Consider the following 22,783-nt stretch of genomic DNA (forward strand, 5'->3'; position numbering starts at 1 on the left):
GCCAAGGAAAGATGGAAAAATCTCCAAAAGGCATCAAATTACAGATTAGACATTCTTATAATATGTCAACAAAAGTTAGATTTTATTTCCATCATTTACACTTTCAAAATAACAGAAAACAAAAAAATGGCATCTGCAAAAGTTTGGGCACCCTGCAGAGTTAATATCTTGTACTGCCCCCTTTGGCAAGTATCACAGCTTGTAAACGCTTTTTGTAGCCAGCCAAGAGTCTTTCAATTCTTGTTTGAGGTATCTTTGCCCATTCTTCCTTACAAAAGTCTTCCAGTTCTTTGTGATTTCTGGGCTGTCTGTCACGCACTGCTCTTTTAAGGTCTATCCATAGATTTTCAATTATGTTGAGGTCAGGAGATTGTGAAGGCCATGGCAAAACCTTCAGTTTACGCCTCTTGATGTAATCCCCCGTGGATTTCGAGGTGTGTTTAGGATCATTATCCATTTGTAGAAGCCATCCTCTCTTTAACTTCAGCTTTTTCACAGATGGCATCAAGTTACCATCCAAAATTTGCTGAAATTTTATTCAATCCATTTTTCCTTCTACTCGTGAGATGTTCCCTGTGCCACTGGCTGCAACACAACCCCAAAGCATGATTGATCCAACCCCATGCTTAACAGTTGGACAGAGGTTCTTTTCCTTAAATTCTGTGCCCCTTCTTCTCCAAACGTACCTTTGCTCATTCCGGCCAAAAAGTTCAATTTTAACCTCATCGGTCCACAGAACTTGTTTCCAAAATGCATCAGGCTTGTCTATATGTTCATTTGCAAAGTTCAAACGATGATTTTTGTGGTGAGGACGTAGAAGAGGTTTTCTTCTGATGACTCTTCCATGAAGACCATATTTGTACAAGTATCTCTTTATAGTGGAATAGTGTACCACAACTCTAGTGTCTGCCAGATCTTTCTGGAGGGATCGTGCAGTCAAACTTGGGTTTTGAATTGTTTTTCTCACAATCCTGCGAGCTGTTCTGTCTGATATTTTTCTTGGTCTTCCAGATCTTGCTTTAACTTCCACTGTTCCTGATGACTGCCATTTCTTAATTACATTCCGAACAGAGGATATTGACATCTGAAAACGCTTTGCTATCTTCTTATAGCCTTCTCCAGCTTTGTGAGCATCAACTATTTTCAGTTTCAGTTTTCTAGACAACTGCTTAGAAGAACCCATGGTGCTGATTGTTGGGGCAAGGTCAGATGAGTCTGGGCATTTAAAACCTTTGAGATTGACATCACCTGGTCTTCCCAGACGATGATTGAGAACAATCCATGACACTGACAGGTCTCAGCTTTGCAAAGGGGGCAGTGCATGCTATAAATTCTGCAGGGTGCCCAAACTTTTGCAGACGCCATTTTTTTGTTTTCTGTTATTTTGAAAGTGTAAATGATGGAAATAAAATCTAACTTTTGTTGACATAGTATAAGAATGTCTAATCTGTAATTTGATACCTTTTGGAGATTTTTCCATCTTTCCTTGGCTTCTTTATGCATATTAATACAAATTTTTAGCTGGGGTGCCCAAACTTTCGATCCCCACTGTATATATATACACACACACACACACACACACACACACACACATATATATGTATACATACACACACACACCATATTGCCAAAACCATTGGGACACGCACATGAACTTTAATGGAATCCCAGTCTTAGTCCGTAGGGTTCAATATTGAGTTGACCCATCCTTTCTAGCTATAACTGGTTCAACTCTTCTGGGAAGGCTGTCCACAAGGTTTAGGAGTGTGTTTATGGGAATATTTGACCATTCTTCCAGAAGCACATTTGTGAGGTCAGGCACTGATGCTGGATGAGAAGGCCTGGCAGGCACGCAGTCTCTGCTTTAATTTATCCCAAAGGTGTTCTACGCAGTTGAGGTCAGGACTCTGTGCAGGCCAGTCAAGTTCCTCCACCCCAAACTCCCTCGTTCATGTCTTTATGGACCTTGCATTGTGCACTGATGCGCAGTCATGTTGGAACAGGAAGGGGCCATCCCCAGATTGTTCCCACAAAGTTGGGAGCATGAAATTGTCCAAAATATCTTGGTATGCTGACACCTTAAGAGTTCTCTTCACTGGAACTAAGGGGCCAAGCCCAAACCCTGAAGAACAACCCCACACCATAATCCCCCCTCCAGCAAACTTTACACTTGGCATAATGCAGTCAGGTAAGTACCGTTCTCCTGGCAGCTGCCAAACCCAGACATGTCTATCAGATTGCTAGACAGAGTGGAGTGACGAATCACGCTTGAGAACACTTCTCCACTGCTCTAGAGTCCAGCGGCGTTGTGCTTTACACTACTGCATGCAAGGCTTGGATGCAGCTTCGATAATCTGAAGACCACACAAAGTTTGCAGGCCTTTAGCTATTGACTCTGCAGACAGTCTGCGACTTCTGCGCACTGTGTGCTGACCCGATGCTGTCATTTTAAGTGGCCTACCACTTCGTGGCTGAGTTGCTGTTGTTCTCAGTTGCTTCCACTTTGTTATAATACCACCAACAGTTGATCGTGGAATATTTAGTAGCAAGGAGAGCTACTGAGTGACCCATTCTTTCACAAATATATGTAGAAGCAGTCTGCATGCCTAGGTGCTTGATTTTATATACCTGTGGCCATGGAAGTGATTGGAAAACCTGAATCCAGTGATTTGGAGGGGTGTGGCAAAGCATAGACTCACTGTAGGAATGAATTCTCAAGCCAGGACAAAATCTACAGTATATTCTTTATGTGATAATGCATATATAACTTGTTCCCACAAATAACCTGGTATATTATTCTGCAGATATTGAATCAAAATGTTTAATTAAAATGAAAAGAATGACAGTTGTATTAACCTTATCTTTGTCTTTTGAAGCTTCTGTTGCTGATTTCAACATTTCAAGAAGCAGCATATCAGAAAATTCCTCTTGAAAACTTTGTCCAATTATTTCCCTGAAATAGAAAACAAAATTAAGAACAAGCAATTGTCCAAGTTTATTATGGAGGATGACTTATTTTACATTCTAGCAAGCCTTAAGCTAAGAATACTTACATGTTAACAATTAATGTGTCTGTAAGGTTACCCAAAGACCAGGCTGCCTTTGCCCGAACATTTGGAGACTTGTCATTAAGGGACATCAGAATAGCGTTAGCAGAGTCAGCTACAAACATAACATCCTGAAAGAGGTAAGCAGTAAAAAAAATGATACAAAATAATAGCAAACACACAATAGCAAACACACGATCCGTCAGCCTTAATAGTTTATGTCACTGATTGAATGGGGGAAAATGGGAGGAAAGAGACCGGCAAACAGAGGCATTGCTAGGCCCGAGAGCCTCAGGCAAGCGGATTTCCTGAATGATGCCACTGAATGTGGGTGACATTACTGTTACACAGCGGGTTTCTGCACAGCCATATGTCTGGTCACAGCAGTTATGTAGGGGCCTCTGCCTCTGTAATGTGCATGTACCCAGTGCAAAGTGGCACAGATCCAAGGGAAGCTTACCCTGAATTCTCCTTGGCTCTGATATGTCAAATGATGCAACGCTGAAAAGAAAATAAAAAGCCTGGTAGGAGCTGCACTAGCCACTGCTTTGCTTTTCAGGTTAGTTTTTTTTTTCTTTGTAGTACTCCTTTGAATGCCTATTGTGGTCTGCAGATAGGCAAGTAAGCAATTTTGGGGAAGAGGGAGGGGGGGGGTAGAGGGAATTTTTGCTTGGGAATAAGATCAAGTAATTGCTGGGGTTTACTGTTAAAGTGGTTAAAAAGGCTCAAGGTTTTTTACCTTCATGTATTCTATGCATGAAGGTAAAAAAAAAAAATGTGTGTAGAGGCTCCCCCCAGCCCGCCCCAATAACATTCTTAACAGCCTCTGCTGTCTGGGGACTCTTCCTCCTCACTGGCTGAGACAGCAGTGGGAGCCCACTGGATCCTACTGCTGTCAATCACAGCCAGTGAGCCAATGAGGAGAGAGATTGGGCAGGACCAAGCCATAGCTATATGTGTCTTATGGATTCATAAAGCAGCAGCTCGGGGACGAGCACGTAGCAGCAGTAAGGTGAGCGGTTTTTCCTGGGGTGACAGCTTGAGGAGGAGCCAGGAGCACTGACGGGGACCTGAAAAGAAGAGGATTGGGGCTGCTCTGTGCAAAACTACTGCACAGAGCAGGTAAGTATAGACATGTTTGTTTTAAATGAAAAAAAAAAAAAATGAAGCTTTATGCAGGCCATAGATGGGGAGAAAAACTGCAGATTTTTCTTTTAAAAAACGAAAAAATCGGTTGTTCAAGTGGCCGACGTTACCATCAATGGTAAAAAAAAAATCGGCCGATTTTCTACCCGTCTAGAGCCGGCAAAAAGTGTCCCTGCAGAGAGCTCTGCTATTTCTTTGACAGTTCTCTGACAGTTCCTTGACATTTATAGAAGTTGCAACAATGTATCTATTTGTTTCCATTTAGGATACAGATGTTTTTATTCGGAAACAAATAGATACAATGTTTCAACCGCTGTAAATGTGAAGGAACTGTCAGAGAACTGTCAGAAATAGCGGAGCTCTCTGCAGAGACACTTTTTGCTGGACTGGAATTCTTATTTTCATCCTACTTCTTCCTCTTCTTCTTCTTCCTCATCCTCGTCCTCCTCTTCTTCTTCCTCATCCTCGTCCTCCTCTTCTTCTTCCTCATCCTCGTCCTCCTCTTCTTCTTCCTCATCCTCGTCCTCCTCTTCTTCTTCCTCATCCTCGTCCTCCTCTTCTTCTTCCTCATCCTCGTCCTCCTCTTCTTCTTCCTCATCCTCATCCTCTTCTCTTCATCCTCATCCTCTTCTTCTTCATCCTCATCCTCTTCTTCTTCATCCTCATCCTCTTCTTCTTCATCCTCTTCTTCCTCCTCATCCTCTTCTTCTTCTTCGTCCTCATCCTCTTCTTCTTCTTCATCCTCTTCTTCTTCTTCATCCTCTTCTTCTTCTTCATCCTCATCCTCTTCTTCTTCTTCATCCTCATCCTCTTCTTCTTCATCCTCTTCTTCTTCCTCTTCTTCTTCATCCTCTTCTTCACCGTCTCCCTCTTCTTCTTTTTCTTCTTTTTGTCTTCCTCTTGCAGGTCACTGCTCATGCGCAGATTTTTTATCGGTAAAAAAATCGGCCGATTTGCCCACTAATTGCCGCGAAAATCGGCCGATCGGCAAAATCGGCCGATTTTTTTCCAATTTTACCGAAAAAAAAAAAAAAAACGGCCAAAATACCAAAAAACGGCCGACCAAATCGCCCACTAACGATCCGAAAATCGGCCGATTTTATTTTCGGCCGAAAAATCGGCCGATTTTCGACCCATCTATGGCCTGCATTAGTGTCACTTTAAATGTTGCATTATGAACAAAAGTGCACTTTACATATCCACTACAATATTTGCTTAAATTCTTCAACTACTCCATAAGAGTGCAGAGGTCAGAAGCATGTAAAGAACCGTATAGCTATCATACGCCTGATCCCTACACTCTATATGTTACTAAAGCCTTTAATTTGTACGTGACATACTCCTGGCCTCTGCAGTCTGCATATTTACTCTTTCCTGACCCCTACACTCGGTACACTACATACCCCTGACCCTTGCACTTGTTACGTTGCATACTCCTGACTCCTGTACTTTTATACACTAACTTGTACAGTGCATGTTCCAAAAGGTTTTACTTAGTAACAGGACAAAAAAAGCAAATATATTTACTTGTCTAAAGAGCAAAAAAAAATACAAACTATTGCGTGTGATTAGCATACAACTGTTTTTCTAGCAAGCAGACGGAGCACTAGTCTTTCACTGTACTTTCCAGCTCCTATATATTGTAAGAAACCTCATATTTTTGCAGAGGTCCAGATCTCAAAATAAAATTTACAGGCAGGACTTGATTAGTCAGAGCAAACAATGGTTGTTCTCAAATGGCTCAGTACAAAGCTGTAATAGGAGATAACAGTTTGGAAAGGATATTCTTCTGCTATTTTTTAACAAACAGAGCTTTGGAAATCCTTTGTCATGTGCAAACCAAAAAGAAGTGCAACGCTAACTAAAATATATGATCGTACAGCACAAAATCTCATAAGCAAAATGTATATCTACATACACGTGATACATGTATATCATAAAACAAACGTGAACCACTTTCTTCCATTACTGGAAGCTGTCTCTGTATACATGCTGTTTGTCTGATAATGTTCGCTATCTCACACTTTGAAATATAATAAATTGCCAAACAGTAAGCGCTATTTTTTCTGTGGTTTTATGCATTTTTCCATGTCTGACCTGTGCTGTGGAGACATTGTTGCAAGTATGCTACATCAGCTCCAAGTCCTCATGCACACTGTACGTTTTTACAGCGGCTGTTTTTGGCTTTTGGTGTTTTTTTTCTACAGCCAGTAAACTCCCCAGCATGTTATCCTATGTGTCCATGCACACATAGGCTGCAATCAGCGTTATTTTGGCAGGAGCATTTTTTGGCTGGGAAAAAAAAAAAAAACAGAACTAGTGGGAATCTAGAGGAGTTTTTTTTAGCTGTAAACGTGCTCTAATGCTAGCAAAACCGGCGTTTTTGAGCAAAAAAATAAAAAAATTTTTGGTTAAAAAAAAAAAAAAAATGCAAAATGTGGAAAAACGCTCCAAAGCGAACGCAAAAAAAAGCTAAACGTAACTTTACACAGCTACCGCTACCAGCGTTGTTAAACATCCCATTGTACATGGAGCCTTAAGGTCATTGAGGAAGATTTTAATCCTTTCTTTTCAACAAGTGTTATTAGTACTCCTGTAAGAGTTCAGATTTTAAGGTGACATGATTTGCAGTCACGAGGTGGCAAAGGGGAGTACTACTGGTGGCACTGAAAAACACTGTGGTAAGAAGATCACTTGTGGACTTGTCATTTTTTCATTTTTCTTCACTTTATTTTCTTCTGCACATAACTGTATGTAAGACTGGTCAATACATATTTACTTGGTTCACTTTTATTTATGAAGTTTGTAGATGCACATTTTGCTCATGACATTTTGAGGTATATTTACTAAAGCTGGTTCACTCAGAATATCGTGCACTTCTGCATAGAAATCAATCAGCTTCCAGGTTTTATTGCTAAAGCTTAATTGAACAAGCTGAGATTAGAAGCTGATTGGCCACAGGTGCATGAGATTCTGAGTGAACCAGCTTTAGTAAATAAACCCCTTTGTGTTACACATCATACATTTTGGTTAGCTGTACTATTTTTTATTTGTTTAGAAGTTTAAAGTGGTTGTAAACCTCAGATATTAAATATGAACAAAGCATATCCCTCTATAGTGTGTACTTGCCTCAATTAAGAGTACCAAGTGTCATTTCTGTCTGCTGCTTCATTTCTCTGTTATCAACACCTATCACTTCTAACAAGTTGCAAGACAAGTATTATGCAGAACGCAGAGATGTTTAGCATTTCTGGTCAGTTCTATTATGTAAGATGATAAAAGAGATACTATAGCAAGTCATAGTTTAAACAAAATAAAACAAAGTTCTCCTACCTGCCGAAGACAAGGGAACAGTATGTACACACCAAGAGCTCGTGCAGCAGCTGCCTTCACTAGTGGGTTTTCACTATGGTTCAGGCCAAGCAACAGTGTTATACAAAGTATCTGACAGTCATCCTGCAATTGGAAGGTTACAACATTTTAACAATTTCTCCCACACAGCTGTTTCCCTTGAAAAACTAAAATTTGCAGTAAAGTAGAACTATAGGCAAAAATGTTTCTCCCCATTTTGGATAGAGTAAGAGAGGGTTATAACCCTTGTCAGATTTTTTTTTTGCCATCTGTTTCCATTGCAGATTTTCCTTCACTTCCTGCTACATGATCCAAAACAGGAAGTGAGAGGAAATCCTTGCAAATTAAAGGAATTCCTTGGGGACTCCACTGGAAGATTTCTCCTCTATTACTTTTCTGGGTACAACACAAATAATAATGATCTCCCTAATGGGGGCAAAGACAACATTAAAAACTGACAGGTGTTCTAATACCTCTCCACTCTATCCAAAAACTACAAAAAAAAAAGAAAAGTTTGCCCTATTTTATACTTTAATTGGGACAATTTTTAAAATAGCTACATAGTTTGTTTGAAACAAAGGCTCAGGTGCATGATTTTAGAGTGGTTGAAAAGGCTACATTCTATGCGTGAAGGTAAAAAACCTTCTGTGTGCAGTTCCCCCCAACCCCCCAATACTTACCTGAACCCAATCGTGATCCAGCGATGTGCATGAGAGCCTTAGCAATCTGTGGACTCTTCCTACTCATTGGCTGAGACAGCAGTGGGAGCCATTGACTCCCACTGCTGTCAATCACAGCCAGTAAGCCAATGAGGAGAGAGGGAGCGGGGAAGACACATGGCTCTGTGGGTAAATGCATACAAGAGCGAGCCTGCTTGGGTGCACCCATAGCAAGCTGCTTTCACCCGGAGCACTCGTCAGGAGGGAGGGGCCAGGAGCACTGGCGGAAGACCCGAGAAGAAGAGGATCAGGGCTGCTCTGTGCAAAAACAACACCACAGAGCAGGTAAGCATGACATCTTTGTTATCTTATTTTAATTTCCTTTAAATATAACTTTAACCAAAAACACAAAAATAAAATCATTGCATCCTCAGGACACTAAACTTTCTGTTGATACTGAGGAAGGCAAAAGAAGGCAATCAGATACTTCCTGAATCCACAATATAGAGTGTTATTGTTTATAAATATTAATACCCATTTACAAACAAGTGATCAGCACCTCACTAACAATAAAAGGTCCATATTTTAATACATGCCATATGTTAATATAGTTCTATGCTCACAGCATACACTTTCATTTTATACCCTTGGCATTGTAAGGCTACAGTCACACCAGGGATTTAGGCCGGTGCGAATTGCAGCCGCAGCCTCCGTTCACTATAATGACAGGCCGCTGGCGGTTGCAGCTATTCGCAGCTCTCCACAAAGCCAGACATTACTTACAGTGGATAGAATGCATTCCCTCAGCATTAACCCCTTACGCAGCAGGAAATGGGGTATTTCCTGCAATCCAGTTATTTATGTTATTAAGGTAGTTCCCAATGCTCAGCCCAACCAACTTACTAACAAAAGTGAGTCTTCAGAGATAGGCATGATGCAGAGACAATGCCAGCAGCTCTGCAAAGCACTCCACAGCTAACCTCATCAGAGTCTAGAAAACACTCTGCATGGAACCCAATGCCAGAAGGTCACTTCCAGGCTATCCCTGCAACATTTAGTCCAGCAGGGTCTGGACCCGGCACTCCAAAATCCAGGCTGAGGATCACTGTGCCACTGTGAATAGGCTATTCTTATAAAAAGATAGAGCTGAAGACACCCATCCTCCGAGGACACTATAAAAAAAAAAAAAAAAAACTTAAAGTGGAACTTCATTTTCTCAATCAACATTAACCATTTTTAATTCTTACACTGTACACTGTTAGCATTATTAAGTAAATGTGATATACTTTCCTATCTATTTGTTTTAAACATGTTTTCACATCACATTCTTTTTTTTTTTTTTTTTTACATTTATGTAGTTGCTGTTCAGCTACGCACACCCTCCTGTCTTCATGCCTGAGCTAAGGGCACATGGATTCCAGGAAGTAAAAATGCTACACAAATCATCTGCCCTTGCTCAAGATATTCATAGCCAGAAATGCTAGGGGGTATTTTCCAAAGTGATTTCTCGGCAAAATAAAGCACTTAGACATAGATACAGTAGATGGGTGAGTTTGCGTTGAATATTAAAAATAAAATAAATAGCATTTTTGGTTTGTTGTACTCAGATGCACAGTAGTTGTGCTTTAGGCAGGCTGGCAGTAGAAGACGTTATCCTGAGCTAGCCTGCACTTTTTTGGGTTTTTTTTTTAATTTGCAAGTGTCCAATTATCCTATAGGTGGTAGTGTAACCCAAAAGTGGAAGACTTTTTATCCTCAATGAATGAGAGATTTCATTCATAGCTTTTCTCATAGCGGAGATTTAACTCATACCCATACCCCTTATTTATTTTGTTGTCCTTCTTGGTGCACTCTCCATTCCTGCAACATACTTTTTTGATGCTCAAAAATTAACTGCACATTCAAGATGATGTCTTACTATAGATTTCTATAGAGGCAAGATAATATTTCTACCTCTTAAACCTATAACAATTTTAATACAACAAAGTATCTTGCTTGCTTTAGAAGATGCAGATTGGTATCATTATTAGTTTTGTGAAAAACCAGGGCACCCAGATCCTTTTTGTGTGCGCAGGTTTGTGAAAAATCAGTATACCCTAGATCGGGTGTCGGCAACCCGCGGCTCCGGAGCCGCATGCGGCTCTTTTTCACCTTTCCTGCGGCTCCGGAGCACACTGCCCACCAGGTGACAGGCAATAGGGTCGGCAAGCCGCGGCTCTTTTAATGCAGATCTTCTGTGTGCCGGGCGCCCGCTGGCAAACATTGGCTGTCAGGATGTAGGCGGGGCAGCCCGGATGTAGGCGGGGCAGCGTGACGAACTCCTCTCCTCTCACAGTCCGCCCTGAAGACCAGAACGGCGCGGGAACCCAGCGAGAGGAACGCGCGGAGCAAAGGTAAGTGAATTCACACAATATGGGGAATGAATTACTATGGGGGATGAATTACTATAGGGGGGATGAATTACTATATGGGGGATGAATTACTATATGGGGGATGAATTACTATAGGGGGGATGAATTACTATAGGGGGGATGAATTACTATAGGGGGGATGAATTACTATATGGGGGATGAATTACTATAGGGGGGATGAATTACTATAGGGGGGATTAATTACTATAGGGGGGATGAATTACTATATGGGGGATGTATTTTCAGTTTTAAAAATGTTTCTCTCAAAATAAATTTCAATCGTGGTTTTGGCGAGATTTGGCTCGGTCGAAAAAAAAGGTTGCCCACCACTGACCTAAGGCTATGATTGTGATTATGACGATACACTGTGGCCCTGATTAACCCTTTGCTTACTGGGCCCTTAAACCCCCTTCATGACCAGAGCGTTTTTTGCAATATATGCAGTGTCGGATTTGTTTTAAATGTTGCAATGGTTTTGCGGCTCCCAGTCTTTTTTTCCCTCTCGGAAACGGGTCCAAGTGGCTCTTTATGTCTTAAAGGTTGCAGACCCCTGCCCTAGATTATATTGTATATCAGGTATGTTCAATTCATTTTTTTGTTTTCTGTTATTTTGAAAGTGTAAATGATGGAAATAAAATCTAACTTTTGTTGACATATTATAAGAACGTCTAATCTGTAACTTGATGCTTTTTGGAGATGCACATGAATACAAATTTTTAGCTGGGGTGCCCAAACTTTCGATCCCCACTGTATATACACACACACACATATATATATATATATATATATACATACATACATACATATACACACACACACACATGCATACTTTTAGCCCCCAGTGCATAATTTTACATATAATTGTAAATGTATCTACCAAGTAGTTTCCGAATCAAAAAGTGCATCCAAATGTTGAATTTTGCAATAATTATGTAATTTATCTATGATGCAGAAATGCATTTCTTGTTTTTTTTGGAGAGGAAACACACCATATTATATTTGGCAATATTGTCTTCCAAAAAGTTTGTTTTCTTTGCACTGTAGACCAGTGATAAAGTAAAATGTGCACTTTTAAGTTTTAAAACTAATTTTTCTTCATAATAAGGAGTAAAACTTACATAAATGCACTTTCAGACCTTTCATGCCCTGACCAAAACTGTCCCACCCTCACCCTCCCACAGATTCGTACTTGCAGAAATCCATCACCCACATCTTTGGGGGATGATTTACTTTTTGGATTTCTCTTGGCTGTGCCTCTCCAAGTCCATATCCCGGTCTGGTTAACAGCCCCAAAGGAGCCTGTACGGATGTACAGGTGCGGCCAACAAAGGGTTTTACAGCATGGCATTTTATCTAGGTTTTCCTCTTTAAACATGTTTGGTATGTCCAAAGAATGAACTGGTTAAACAATCTCACAGCTGCAATAGCAGCATCCTGAGAGGAGCGGGGAACATCCATTCCCTGATCTCCTCGGCAGACGTGTCAACCAGAAGTGCTCAGCACTGAGCACTTTTGGTTCAACCTTGTGAAAATTCCAGCTAGAAAGCTGGGTAAACAGCAGACTGAGCTCACTCTTGTGCTTGTTTGACTACAGTGGAAATATTAAGGGTCTAATAGACCTCTGATCTCCATAAAGAGGACCAGTCACTTGCCAGTCCTCTCAAAAAGGGGCTTATTACTGTATTGCTATGGCACAGGGTCCAAGTAAAAGCTCATTTTCAAAAGGTTATAAAGGTAAATATATTAAAAAAAAAAATAAAAAAAAAATGTAAAAGCATCTCCATAAGCCTATCCACACAAACACGCATGTTGGGTGTGTATGTATATGTAGACAGTGACTGCACCACGTGTTAGGCAATAATTGCGGGCCCTTCGTTTACAGGCCACTTTAAACCTGATGAGCCATAAAAAGCATTTAAATCATTACATATTTTAGTACTGTAATTTTTCCTTTGTTTTGCAGGCACACAGGGGATCGGGGAACATCCATTCCCTGATCTCCTCTGCAGAAGTGTCAACCAGAAGAGCTTAGCACATAACACCTTTGGACATGGCATAACCTCATCTTTTACCTTTTCCAAAAATTGAATAAATAAATAAAATGTGTATTATATTGGGTTTGTGTGCACTAATATTCATTTTAGTGTATTTTTTTTCTGAAAATTTACATTTGATAAACAGTTAAATACTGAAAATATCATACAAGATAAAAAAATTTCAACTTCTTCTACAGAACCTTTGCTTTTAGAAAAAATAATATTCTGGGGGTTTAATTAAATTTTCTAGACAAAAATTCAGATTTTCATGTGTGCAAAAAATTAAAAAAAAAAAATACTTTAGAGGGGAAGTAGTTATCAATTTCTAAGTGCTGCAGGCAATGGATCTTGGTAAGCACTGATCTGTGGAGGGGTGGGTTAAAAATTTTAGGTCAGAGCCAGGGGCGGACTGACAACTCATGGGGCCCCCGGGCAATAGGGGATCATGGGGCCCCTGTGTCCTTGCCAAAACTCAAAAAAGCCTATGAAAAAGGTACCAGGGGCATGTCATGGGGTCCCCTACTGACCTCGGGCAGTGCCCGAGTTTCCAAATGGTCAGTCCGCCCCTGGTCAGAGCACGGGGACAATAAGAATAAGTGCACTTTGTCTTAATCTATAATGCAGAATTCCTTTGTGGATTGAGTAACTGTTTAAACAAGTACCAAAGGTTGCACTGACCCCTCTGATGCTAGAAAAGAAAAGGTTTTATTTTTTACACTGACAAATACTTACTGGTAAACTGGTAAATGCCTCCGGTAAGACAGATGACAACGCATCACAAGCAGTTGTTTGAAGGGTAGGATGTTGCTCATTCTGCAAGGCTGCTGGTAAAGGACCATTCAGAATCATGTTCCAAAATGCTACGGCCTGCATAGGAAAAATCTATACTGTGAGTTGGAGGAAAGTTAGGAAATATAGTTTTTTTATTGTTTACAGATTATGTTAGCAAATGTTTAACCCCTTCCCAACCAGCCTCAGTGTCCCTTTAACTGGGCTATTGTGCCCCAGGGGGCTTGATCACTTGATCACTGTGATTGCAGTGGTTACATGACTGGGGGCCAGTCCTGATAGCTCCTGATCAAAACTAGAGACCAGGATCGGTCTTTGACCACTTGCACATTCATAATGAGCAAACTCCCAACACAGAAACCTCAGCTACCTATGGACGCATGTGTGTGGCATGCGGGTGTTAAAGCCCACCCTGATTATGTAATGGGTTATGTAGATGGCAAGAAGTTAAAGTGTATATCTACTTTTGGAGCCAAATCGTGAAAATATGTGGATATCTTTATCCCTTCTGGGTGTTCCTCCAGATAAACATCATGACAAATGTATAGTAAAGCACCGTCATACTGGCTAATGACCTAGCCGTTTCCAAGGAAATGAGTTCTCAGCCCGTTGAAACTTTGTCATGCTGTAGACAGAGTGAAGTTTCCACACAATTCCCGTCAGGTTAATGGTCTGACCTCATATTATGAGTTGTTCCTCATGCAGAGTTCCCGCCGGATCATGAAGCATATCGAGTGGCGCAGTAACATGACTGCTCTCACCAGTCCATGATATCAACCACGTAGGACGTTGCTTCCGTGTGTGATGACGTCGGTACTGAATACATTTGCCATGATGTTTATCTGGAGGAACACCCAGAAGGGATAAAGATATCCACATATTTTCACGATATATTGAGGCATAAACCACACAGTATTCAAGCTATGAAGGAACATGGGACAGTATGAATCTTTCAACACTGTATAATTCCATGGAATTTCCTTTTTTCACTCTACAAATGGACATACTCATTTCTTTTTTCAATCTGCATTTTTTGCAGTTCTCACGCATCTAATGATCATGATTATGCATATCTAGCTATATACTTGGCTAATTTTTTGTCTCACTGCTATTATTGTGCATGTATTACATATACAGTCAGGTCCATAAATATTGGGACATCAACACAATTCTAACATTTTTGGCTCTATACACCACCACAATGGATTTGAAATGAACCAAACAAGATGTGCTTTAACTGCAGACTGTCAGCTTTAATTTGAGGGTATTTACATCCAAATCAGGTGAACGGTGTAGGAATTACAACAGTTTTCATATGTGTCTCCCACTTGTTAAGGGACCAAAAGTAATGGGACAATTGGCTTCTCAGCTGTTCCATGGCCAGGTGTGTGTTATTTCATTCATAATCCCATTTACAATCAGCAGATAAAACATCCAGAGTTCATTTCAAGTGTGCTATTTGCATTTGGAATCTGTTGCTGTCAACTCTCAAGATGAGATCCAAAGAGCTGTCACTATCAGTGAAGCAAGCCATCATTAGGCTGAAAAATCAAAACAAACCCATCAGAGAGATAGCAAAAACATTAGGCGTGGCCAAAACAACTGTTTGGAAGATTCTTAAAATGAAGGAACGCACCGGTGAGCTCAGCAACACCAAAAGACCTGGAAGACCACGGAAAACAACTGTGGTGCATGACTGAAGAATTCTTTCCCTGGTGAAGAAAACACCCTTCACAACAGTTGGCCAGATCAAGATCACTCTCCAGGAGGTAGGTGTATGTGTGTCAAAGTCCACAATCAAGAGAAGACTTCACCAGAGTGAATACAGTGGGTTCACCACAAGATGTAAACCATTGGTGAGCCTCAAAAACAGGAAGGCCAGATTAGAGTTTGCCAAACGACATCTAAAAAAGCATTCACATTTCTGGAACAACATCGTATGGACAGATGAGACCAAGATCAACTTGTACCAGAGTGATGGGAAGAGAAGAGTATGGAGAAGGAAAGGAACTGCTCATGATCCTAAGCATACCACCTCATCAGTGAAGCATGGTGGTGGTAGTGTCATGGCGTGGGCATGTATGGCTGCCAATGGAACTGGTTCTCTTGTATTTATTGATGATGTGACTGCTGACAAAAGCAGCAGGATGAATTCTGAAGTGTTTTGGGCAATATTATCTGCTCATATTCAGCCAAATGCTTCAGAACTCATTGGACGCCGCTTCACAGTGCAGATGGACAATACCCCAAAGCATACTGCAAAAGCAACCAAAGAGTTTAAGGGAAAGAAGTGGAATGTTATGCAATGGCCAAGTCAATCACCTGACCTGAATACGATTGAGCATGCATTTCACTTGCTGAAGACAAAACTGAAGGGAAAATGCCCCAAGAACAAGCAGGAACTGAAGACAGTTGCAGTAGAGGCCTGGCAGAGCATCACCAGGGATGAAACCCAGCGTCTGGTGATGTCTATGCGTTCCAGATTTCAGGCTGTAATTGACTGCAAAGGATTTGCAACCAAGTATTAAAAAGTGAAAGTTTGATTTATGATTATTATTCTGTCCCATTACTTTTGGTCCCTTAACAAGTGGGAGGCACATATGAAAACTGTTGTAATTCCTACACCGTTCACCTGATTTGGATGTAAATACCCTCAAATTAAAGCTGACAGTCTGCAGTTAAAGCACATCTTGTTCGTTTCATTTCAAATCCATGGTGGTGGTGTATAGAACCAGAAATGTTAGAATTGTGTTGATGTCCCAATATTTATGGACCTGACTGTATGTTCACAACACTAAGCCTTGTGATACATGGCAGAATTTGGCTATTCATCCAAATATGCTGCTTTATATCTCAAACCAGTCTTAAGTGAATACAATAAGAATATTCAAATGTTGCAATCCGGATTGCTTGTCTTTCATGGTTTTTAATGTGTATTCAGTGATTGTACATGTCACCATCCACGGATATTATCTTTTTCTCCCTACAAGGGATTAATAAAAATATGTGATTTTACATATGAGCTAAAATGCTTGGGTGTTTATTACCTACTTTGGTAGTGGGCTCATGGGAACTACTACTCTTTTTGCTTGTCATAATCAACCCTGTCTGTACTGTTCTGGCACATCTTATTATCTAGTTCTAAACTAGATATGAACACTGTCTGAGAGGAGATTTAGCCATGAGTAACATCTAAAAAAGGATGAAATGTTTTTTTCTTTTAGTCATGCTGTTTGAAAGTGGGCACAAACATAAAATGGGATTCTCTCAAACATAACTGCAAAAATGAAAATACACTTTAAGCATACATACAAGTATGTAAGCATAAAACAGAGTTACACGTATCAGTTGCCAAATATGCTGAGCTGCTTGTAATTTATGATAAAAATATAATTTTTACAACAAACTTAAATAATATATTTGTAAACATAATGAAACCCTAACTAATCATTTACTTTTGATTTAAAAATCACAGGAATTTACTGTATATTGTCATTAATGGAATTTCATGTCATCAGTATCACTAGATTAGCTGAACAGAATTTTAAATCTTTAAGCAGATAAAAAACAGTTCTGATATACTGTATTTAGTGGTATGTGTGATGGTTGCTAACCCATGGGGAGAGAAACAATACCAACCCCAGGACATCCACTCGGAGGCCCACCAGACATAGGCTTGCAAAAAGGTAAGGGGAAAAACAATATGGCGTACAAAATATTAGACTGCTCACCTACGCTTGGAGCCTGAGGGGATGGTTGCAGGCTCCCAACTGGAAGAGAAACCTCTGGGGGCACGCACACACACGACACAGGATAGAGGAAACCTCCATAATTCTCCCCTACTGTTCCTGGCCAACACACCCTGTCGTCAACTGTACTGCAGATATGGGTAGCTGACTTGGGAGGCCCTTGCAACTAGCATAAAATAATGAACTATTGATGCGCTTGTTAGGTTAGAGGAAATACAATTAACTGGGGCGCTCGGGTAGATTTTTTTTCCAACTAATGGTGGATGATGTGTTTCCCGTTTGTAGGTGGATGGAGCCTTCTCGCTCAATGATGTCCTGTAAGAGGTCTTAAAAAAAAAAAAAAAAGATATTTCAGACAAAAACGAACACTAGATAGGGCACTTACCTGACTAACAGTCACTTTCTTTTCAGTAGGGATTAACAAATCAGTTTTCTGCTGCTGGACTATCCCAGTACCCAGCTCTTCTAAAAGCTGAAATATACAAACATATTATAAAATAAGCAAGTAAAAAAATGTTCCCATCCACAAATAGGTTTTAAAGACAAAAATATACCAATTACGTGCTTTCTCATATAACAGAACATTTAAAAAAATTAGAACCCACTTTACCTTTGCGCCATGCAGCTGAATTGATGCATCCATCTCCTGCATACATTTGCAAGCAACTTCTCCCAACTCCATAAGATAGCTCTGTGCCATATTGAAATATCCCTTTACCAGACGAGCCAACACCTAAACAATATGCAATGTTTAAAAAAAATAAGTTGATGTGTTTATGAATATTAATCTATGCATAAGACCTAAAAACTCCAAAATTACATTAAGATAAAATCGGTAACACTAAATGCAATGATCTGTGCAGGGAAGCTGTAGCACCGATGTCAGCAATACATCCATCACAAGCAGCTGACAGGAAGATTGCATCCCTAGGTTGCCGACCCAGGAAAATGTAGAGGGAGGGTGGCATTTATTGGAGGATGGGCTGGATCTTCCTCCCTGCAGCAGCTGAATACCGTCAATACCCGCTTCTCCTCTCCCTTCTTGTTGGCTCAGTTGCTGCAGGGAGGAAAATACAGCCCATTGGTTCCACTAAATGCCCCCCCCCCCCCTCATCAGGTTCCTCTTCCTTGTGTTACCCAGTCCCCCAGGTGCTCCCTCCCACTGCTGCAGGGAAAGTTTGAGGATGGAGAGCAGGAGAAGGGGCTGGTAATATGTAGATTACCGGCCCATTTCTTTTCCGAATGAACACTGACAGTGATCAGTACTGGTCACTGACTGCATTCATTCACAACTGAAGCATAGTAAAATATGTTTACTATGAACAGAGCACTTCACATTTATTCACCGTCCAGTGCAGCTGAGGCTGCAGAGAAAGGGGCTGAGGAATTTCTGTTCTCAGTCCCTTTCTCGGTCTCAAATATTGTGAGACATCAGGGGTCTGTTTAGACCCCTGATATTTCCCCAAAGCCCCTCCGACAGGTAAGGTACACTTAATTCTTCACTGCAGCTTACCTCTACAAATCCTGCATTTTAGTATTAAAAAAAAAAAAAAACTCATGAACCACAGGTTGGCTGACCATATCCAAGTGACAACAAATGCAGCATTCACCTTTTTTTTCTGATATGACTTCTGTTTACCCAAAGGTGATAGACTGGCTGATCCAAGCCATCATGTTCTATTTCTAACATAGCTATTACATGTCTTGAGTGTTACAGTAGCAAGATCTCACTGCCAAAAATACTTATCTTGTTCCTGTCTGCCTGTTTTTAGAAAATCTCACCCAACTGCATGTTCCAGAACCTCCTACCACATTATACAAAATATAAAATCATTAAAACTCCAGGGGATTGTTCACATCATGTCCACTGAGCTGTTTTTTGCTGCTTAACAATTGTTTTTTATGTGTCCTGTTCATACCTTACATAGGTGTGACAATAGGGAAGAGTCTGTACTCTTGTAAAGGCCAGAGCAGATGTGCAGACCCAAGAACTTAGGCAAAGATGTATCACCAGCAATCCTTCAGACATATACAAAATTGTAAGGTGGTTGAACTCATGTATCTATAAAAAAAAAACTAAACTGAAATATCCACGTTTTCTTAGTAATCAGATGAAAATTTATACCTGCAAAGCTTCCAAGCGGACAGGAGAGGGTTCATACTGGACAGCAGTGGCAGAGCAGATATCACTGTCAGAATAGGAGTCTTCCCTTGGATTGATCACCAGTGATATACACAAACGTACTAGCCAGCATGGCTCAGCCAGTGAATGTTGAGGGTTTATTTCACTGATTACATCTAATTCTGGAAAGGTCTCCTTTCTCCACCAGTCAGGATCACTGAGCCGTGTAATGGTGCTGGGGCCACTGTTTGGTAGCAATGAAACAACTGGTTGCTGCAGTAGTAACTGCACCTCAGGTAGAGGTACTTGAGCAGATACAATAGCACCCAACAATGTAAGGCCTGATACTCGAACATTCACATCTACAACAATAAATGTATTATGTCAATACAAATAAAACAGAGAACATGTAATCAAGAAACTTCATAATGTTTAATTGCATCAAGCATAATAAATTAAAGCCTAACTCCAGCCTAACCTTCAGTCTTCCAAAGTGTACAGGCTACTTTCCCATAATAAAACTGCTTACTAAGATTTCACTGTTCTCAGTGTGCATCACAAGCCTGACTGTCTCTGGTCTGACCCTTTCATTCCTTGTATTTCAGTTTTTCAATCATGGAGGTTCAGTACCACATGTGGGCAACACCTAGGGCAGTCTGTATTGTGACTACAGCCTGCCCAGGAATGCCCACTCTTCCAGAAACCCACCCACCCATCAAAACATTTTGATATTTGCAAAACTCCTTCCAAGAGCCAGCCCACTGCTAACATCAGGGCTGAGGGCCTTTTTAGAGAAGCACGGAGGTAGGATGCTGTGAGGTTTTCAGTAAGTTAAATTCAGCACCCTGCAGGCCCCTCCCACAAGCCATGATTTGCCTGCATTGCACAGAGAGGCAAACAGATTCAGTAAGGATACCACTGGCATAAAATAAGGTAATGAAAACAGGTTTTATTTAAAAAGTTATTAGCATGTTGATGAGGGGGAAAGGGAGGAACCGCAGAAGATAAAATATTAGCAGATTAAACCTCAGCATTAAAAAAACTTTAATGATACCTGCATAGCTCTGGTACCATGGTCATTCACAAAGCTAGTGTAAAAGTGTCTCTTCATCTCTCAGATAAAGACACTAATGATCTTTATTATCTGTCTTTAACCCCTTCACGCCTAAGGGTAAAACAAATCTAAATGCCTAAGTGCAATTTTGCACCGTTGACATGTGTTAGTAAAACGGTACATATCATCAGAACTACTTTGTACATCCAGGTGAATTATCCCGCATTTTTTTCAGGACAAATTGAGCTTTCATTTGGTGGAAAATGGTAATGGATATCTCCTGATTTTTTTTATTATCAAAGGAAAACTAGCCAAAAATAGTAAAAAATAAAATTTTTTTTTTTTATTTAGCTGTGTGTTTTTTGTTACTCCCATAACCTACCACCAAAGAACAATTCTCCAGCTCTTGACGATCACAGCGATATCATATATGTGTATGTTATTTGTTGTTTGTACTCATAGTACAGCCCAGAAACAATAGTGCACATTTTTTTTTTGTCTTTTTCTTTTTACCTAAAAACAAACTGACATTGACACCAATTTTTTTTTAAATCCTGACCTTTCACTCTGACCTTTTGACCTTTGACCCTGGCCCAAACAATAACCCTGGCACTGAACTAGATCAAAACTTGATCTAGGTATTTTTTCTTTATTTTTTAATATTTATTTATCTTTTTTTTTTCCAACAAACATTTTTTTTTCTCTCTATGCCAGGAGAGAAAAAAACCAGGGGGCCGGGCTGCACAGTAACTGATCACTGTGATAGCAAATCAGTGGCTATCACAGCGATCATGTGACCCGGAATAAGGAGTCCCGGGTCCCGATCATTAGAGCGGGACCCGGGGCTCTCAGTGACACCGCGGTCTTTGTGCTGGGAGCGCGTAGTGTGGCGTGCTTCCAGCACAAAAGCCCAGTTCCATGAGGCCGCATATTTGTGTGACGTCGGCGTCAAGGGGTTAAGGAGGCATTATTTCACTCACTACCCACCAATGTAAGGCCTCTTTCACACGTACGGTTAGATTTCCGCTTTTAGCTGCAGCTAGAGGAACATATTTACTGCAGCTAAATGCAGACAATGCATCCCTATGGCTCCATTTACACACTGCGTTTAGCAACGTTTTCACAACATACGGTTTTATGCGTGTAGGATAAAGGTAAAATAAAGTTGATCGCGTCCAGGAGCGATGTACGGCAGCTATCTGTACATAAACGCAGTTAATCACACTACAAAGAAAAACTAAGTAAACAGTTGCATTAGAAAAGGCAAGAATTTACTACCGCAGCTAAAACACACGTAATCGCAGATAAACGCAATGTACAAATGCGAGTGATCTCTGTGCCAGGAGTGTGGGAGTTTCAAAATAAAAAAAACATTTGCAAGTGGCAGAACAACCGCCCGTGTGAAAGAGGCCTAATAATCTTCCTCTTTCTGCTCTTTTGTGAAGTGCAGCAATTACCTATCATTACAACCAGCAAATCATGGGGAAGTTGCCCATTCTTAATCGATCTGTGTATATAGTATCAGAGGAGTATCTTCCACATGATATATTGTTTCTAAATCATTACAGATATAATATCTAATTCATGTATACCATTATGCTCTTGGCATGTCAGAGTAAAGAGAAGAAAGTGTGAAAATAGATAAAATTATTGCTTATTGTAAAGAGGTATTCTAAAAAGGTTCTGGTAAATTCATTGGTATCCGTAGAAAAGATTATAAATAACACTGTTCAACAGGTAAAAAGTTTTGGGCATAAAATTAGCTAATCTTACATAATTTTGGGGTGCTGACAATGAAAATGACCCTAAAAAATGTTGATTGGCTCTAGTTTCCATGATATATTCACCCATCTAATGACGTAAGCCATTCAAAATTATGATGCAACTTCAGCTGCATATTGCGCAATTAATACTGGTGACCAATAGAAAATTGCATGTATACTGAGATGATGCAATATTAGCCTTTAATTGCATCAGTTCACTGCATAAAAGCTGCAGTATCTGTAGCTGATTGGAGTTCGTCTTTACATTTCGTTTTCTGCTTATATAGGCTACTCAGTAATGCCTCGAACTTGTGTGAATAAAGCAGATAATTTCTGCTATATCTGCGGTGAAATAACTTTTATCTCACAAAAAAGGAGGATAACAGGAATGATTAAGAAAGCCTACAACTTGTATTTTGGCTGCAAGATAGGAGACCAGGACAAGAGCTGGGCACCACATATATGCTGCAATTCTTGTGGGACGGCACTGGAGCAATGGTTGAATGGAAAAAAGGCATCTATGCCTTTCGCTGTGCCAATGATTTGGAGAGAGCCAACAGATCATGTTAGTAATTGTTACTTTTGTATGGTGCCTCCAATTGTAAAAGGGCTAAATAAGAAGAAAAAGTTATCTGTGCACTATCCAAATATTCCAT

At 40.4% G+C, this 22,783-nt stretch overlaps 1 protein-coding gene across 1 annotated transcript in view; it reads right to left on the reverse strand.

The window, feature by feature from the left end:
- Positions 1-2,793: 2,793 nt before the first annotated feature.
- HEATR6 (HEAT repeat containing 6) overlaps positions 2,794-22,783 on the reverse strand; it is a 67,891-nt gene continuing 47,901 nt past the window's right edge. The window contains exons 12-18 of the mRNA XM_089659212.1: positions 19,314-19,672; positions 17,799-17,921; positions 17,574-17,660; positions 13,383-13,517; positions 7,527-7,649; positions 3,054-3,178; positions 2,794-2,953 (exon numbers count right to left, since the gene is read on the reverse strand). Coding sequence (XP_089515338.1) covers positions 2,794-2,953; positions 3,054-3,178; positions 7,527-7,649; positions 13,383-13,517; positions 17,574-17,660; positions 17,799-17,921; positions 19,314-19,672 — 1,112 coding nt within the window. The remainder of the gene's footprint in view (positions 2,954-3,053; positions 3,179-7,526; positions 7,650-13,382; positions 13,518-17,573; positions 17,661-17,798; positions 17,922-19,313; positions 19,673-22,783) is intronic.

Source organism: Staurois parvus, unplaced genomic scaffold (genome assembly GCF_062004578.1).
Source record: "Staurois parvus isolate SC_StPar_1 unplaced genomic scaffold, SC_StPar_1.0 ptg001134l, whole genome shotgun sequence".
In the NCBI taxonomy this organism is placed as follows: Eukaryota; Metazoa; Chordata; class Amphibia; order Anura; family Ranidae; genus Staurois; species Staurois parvus.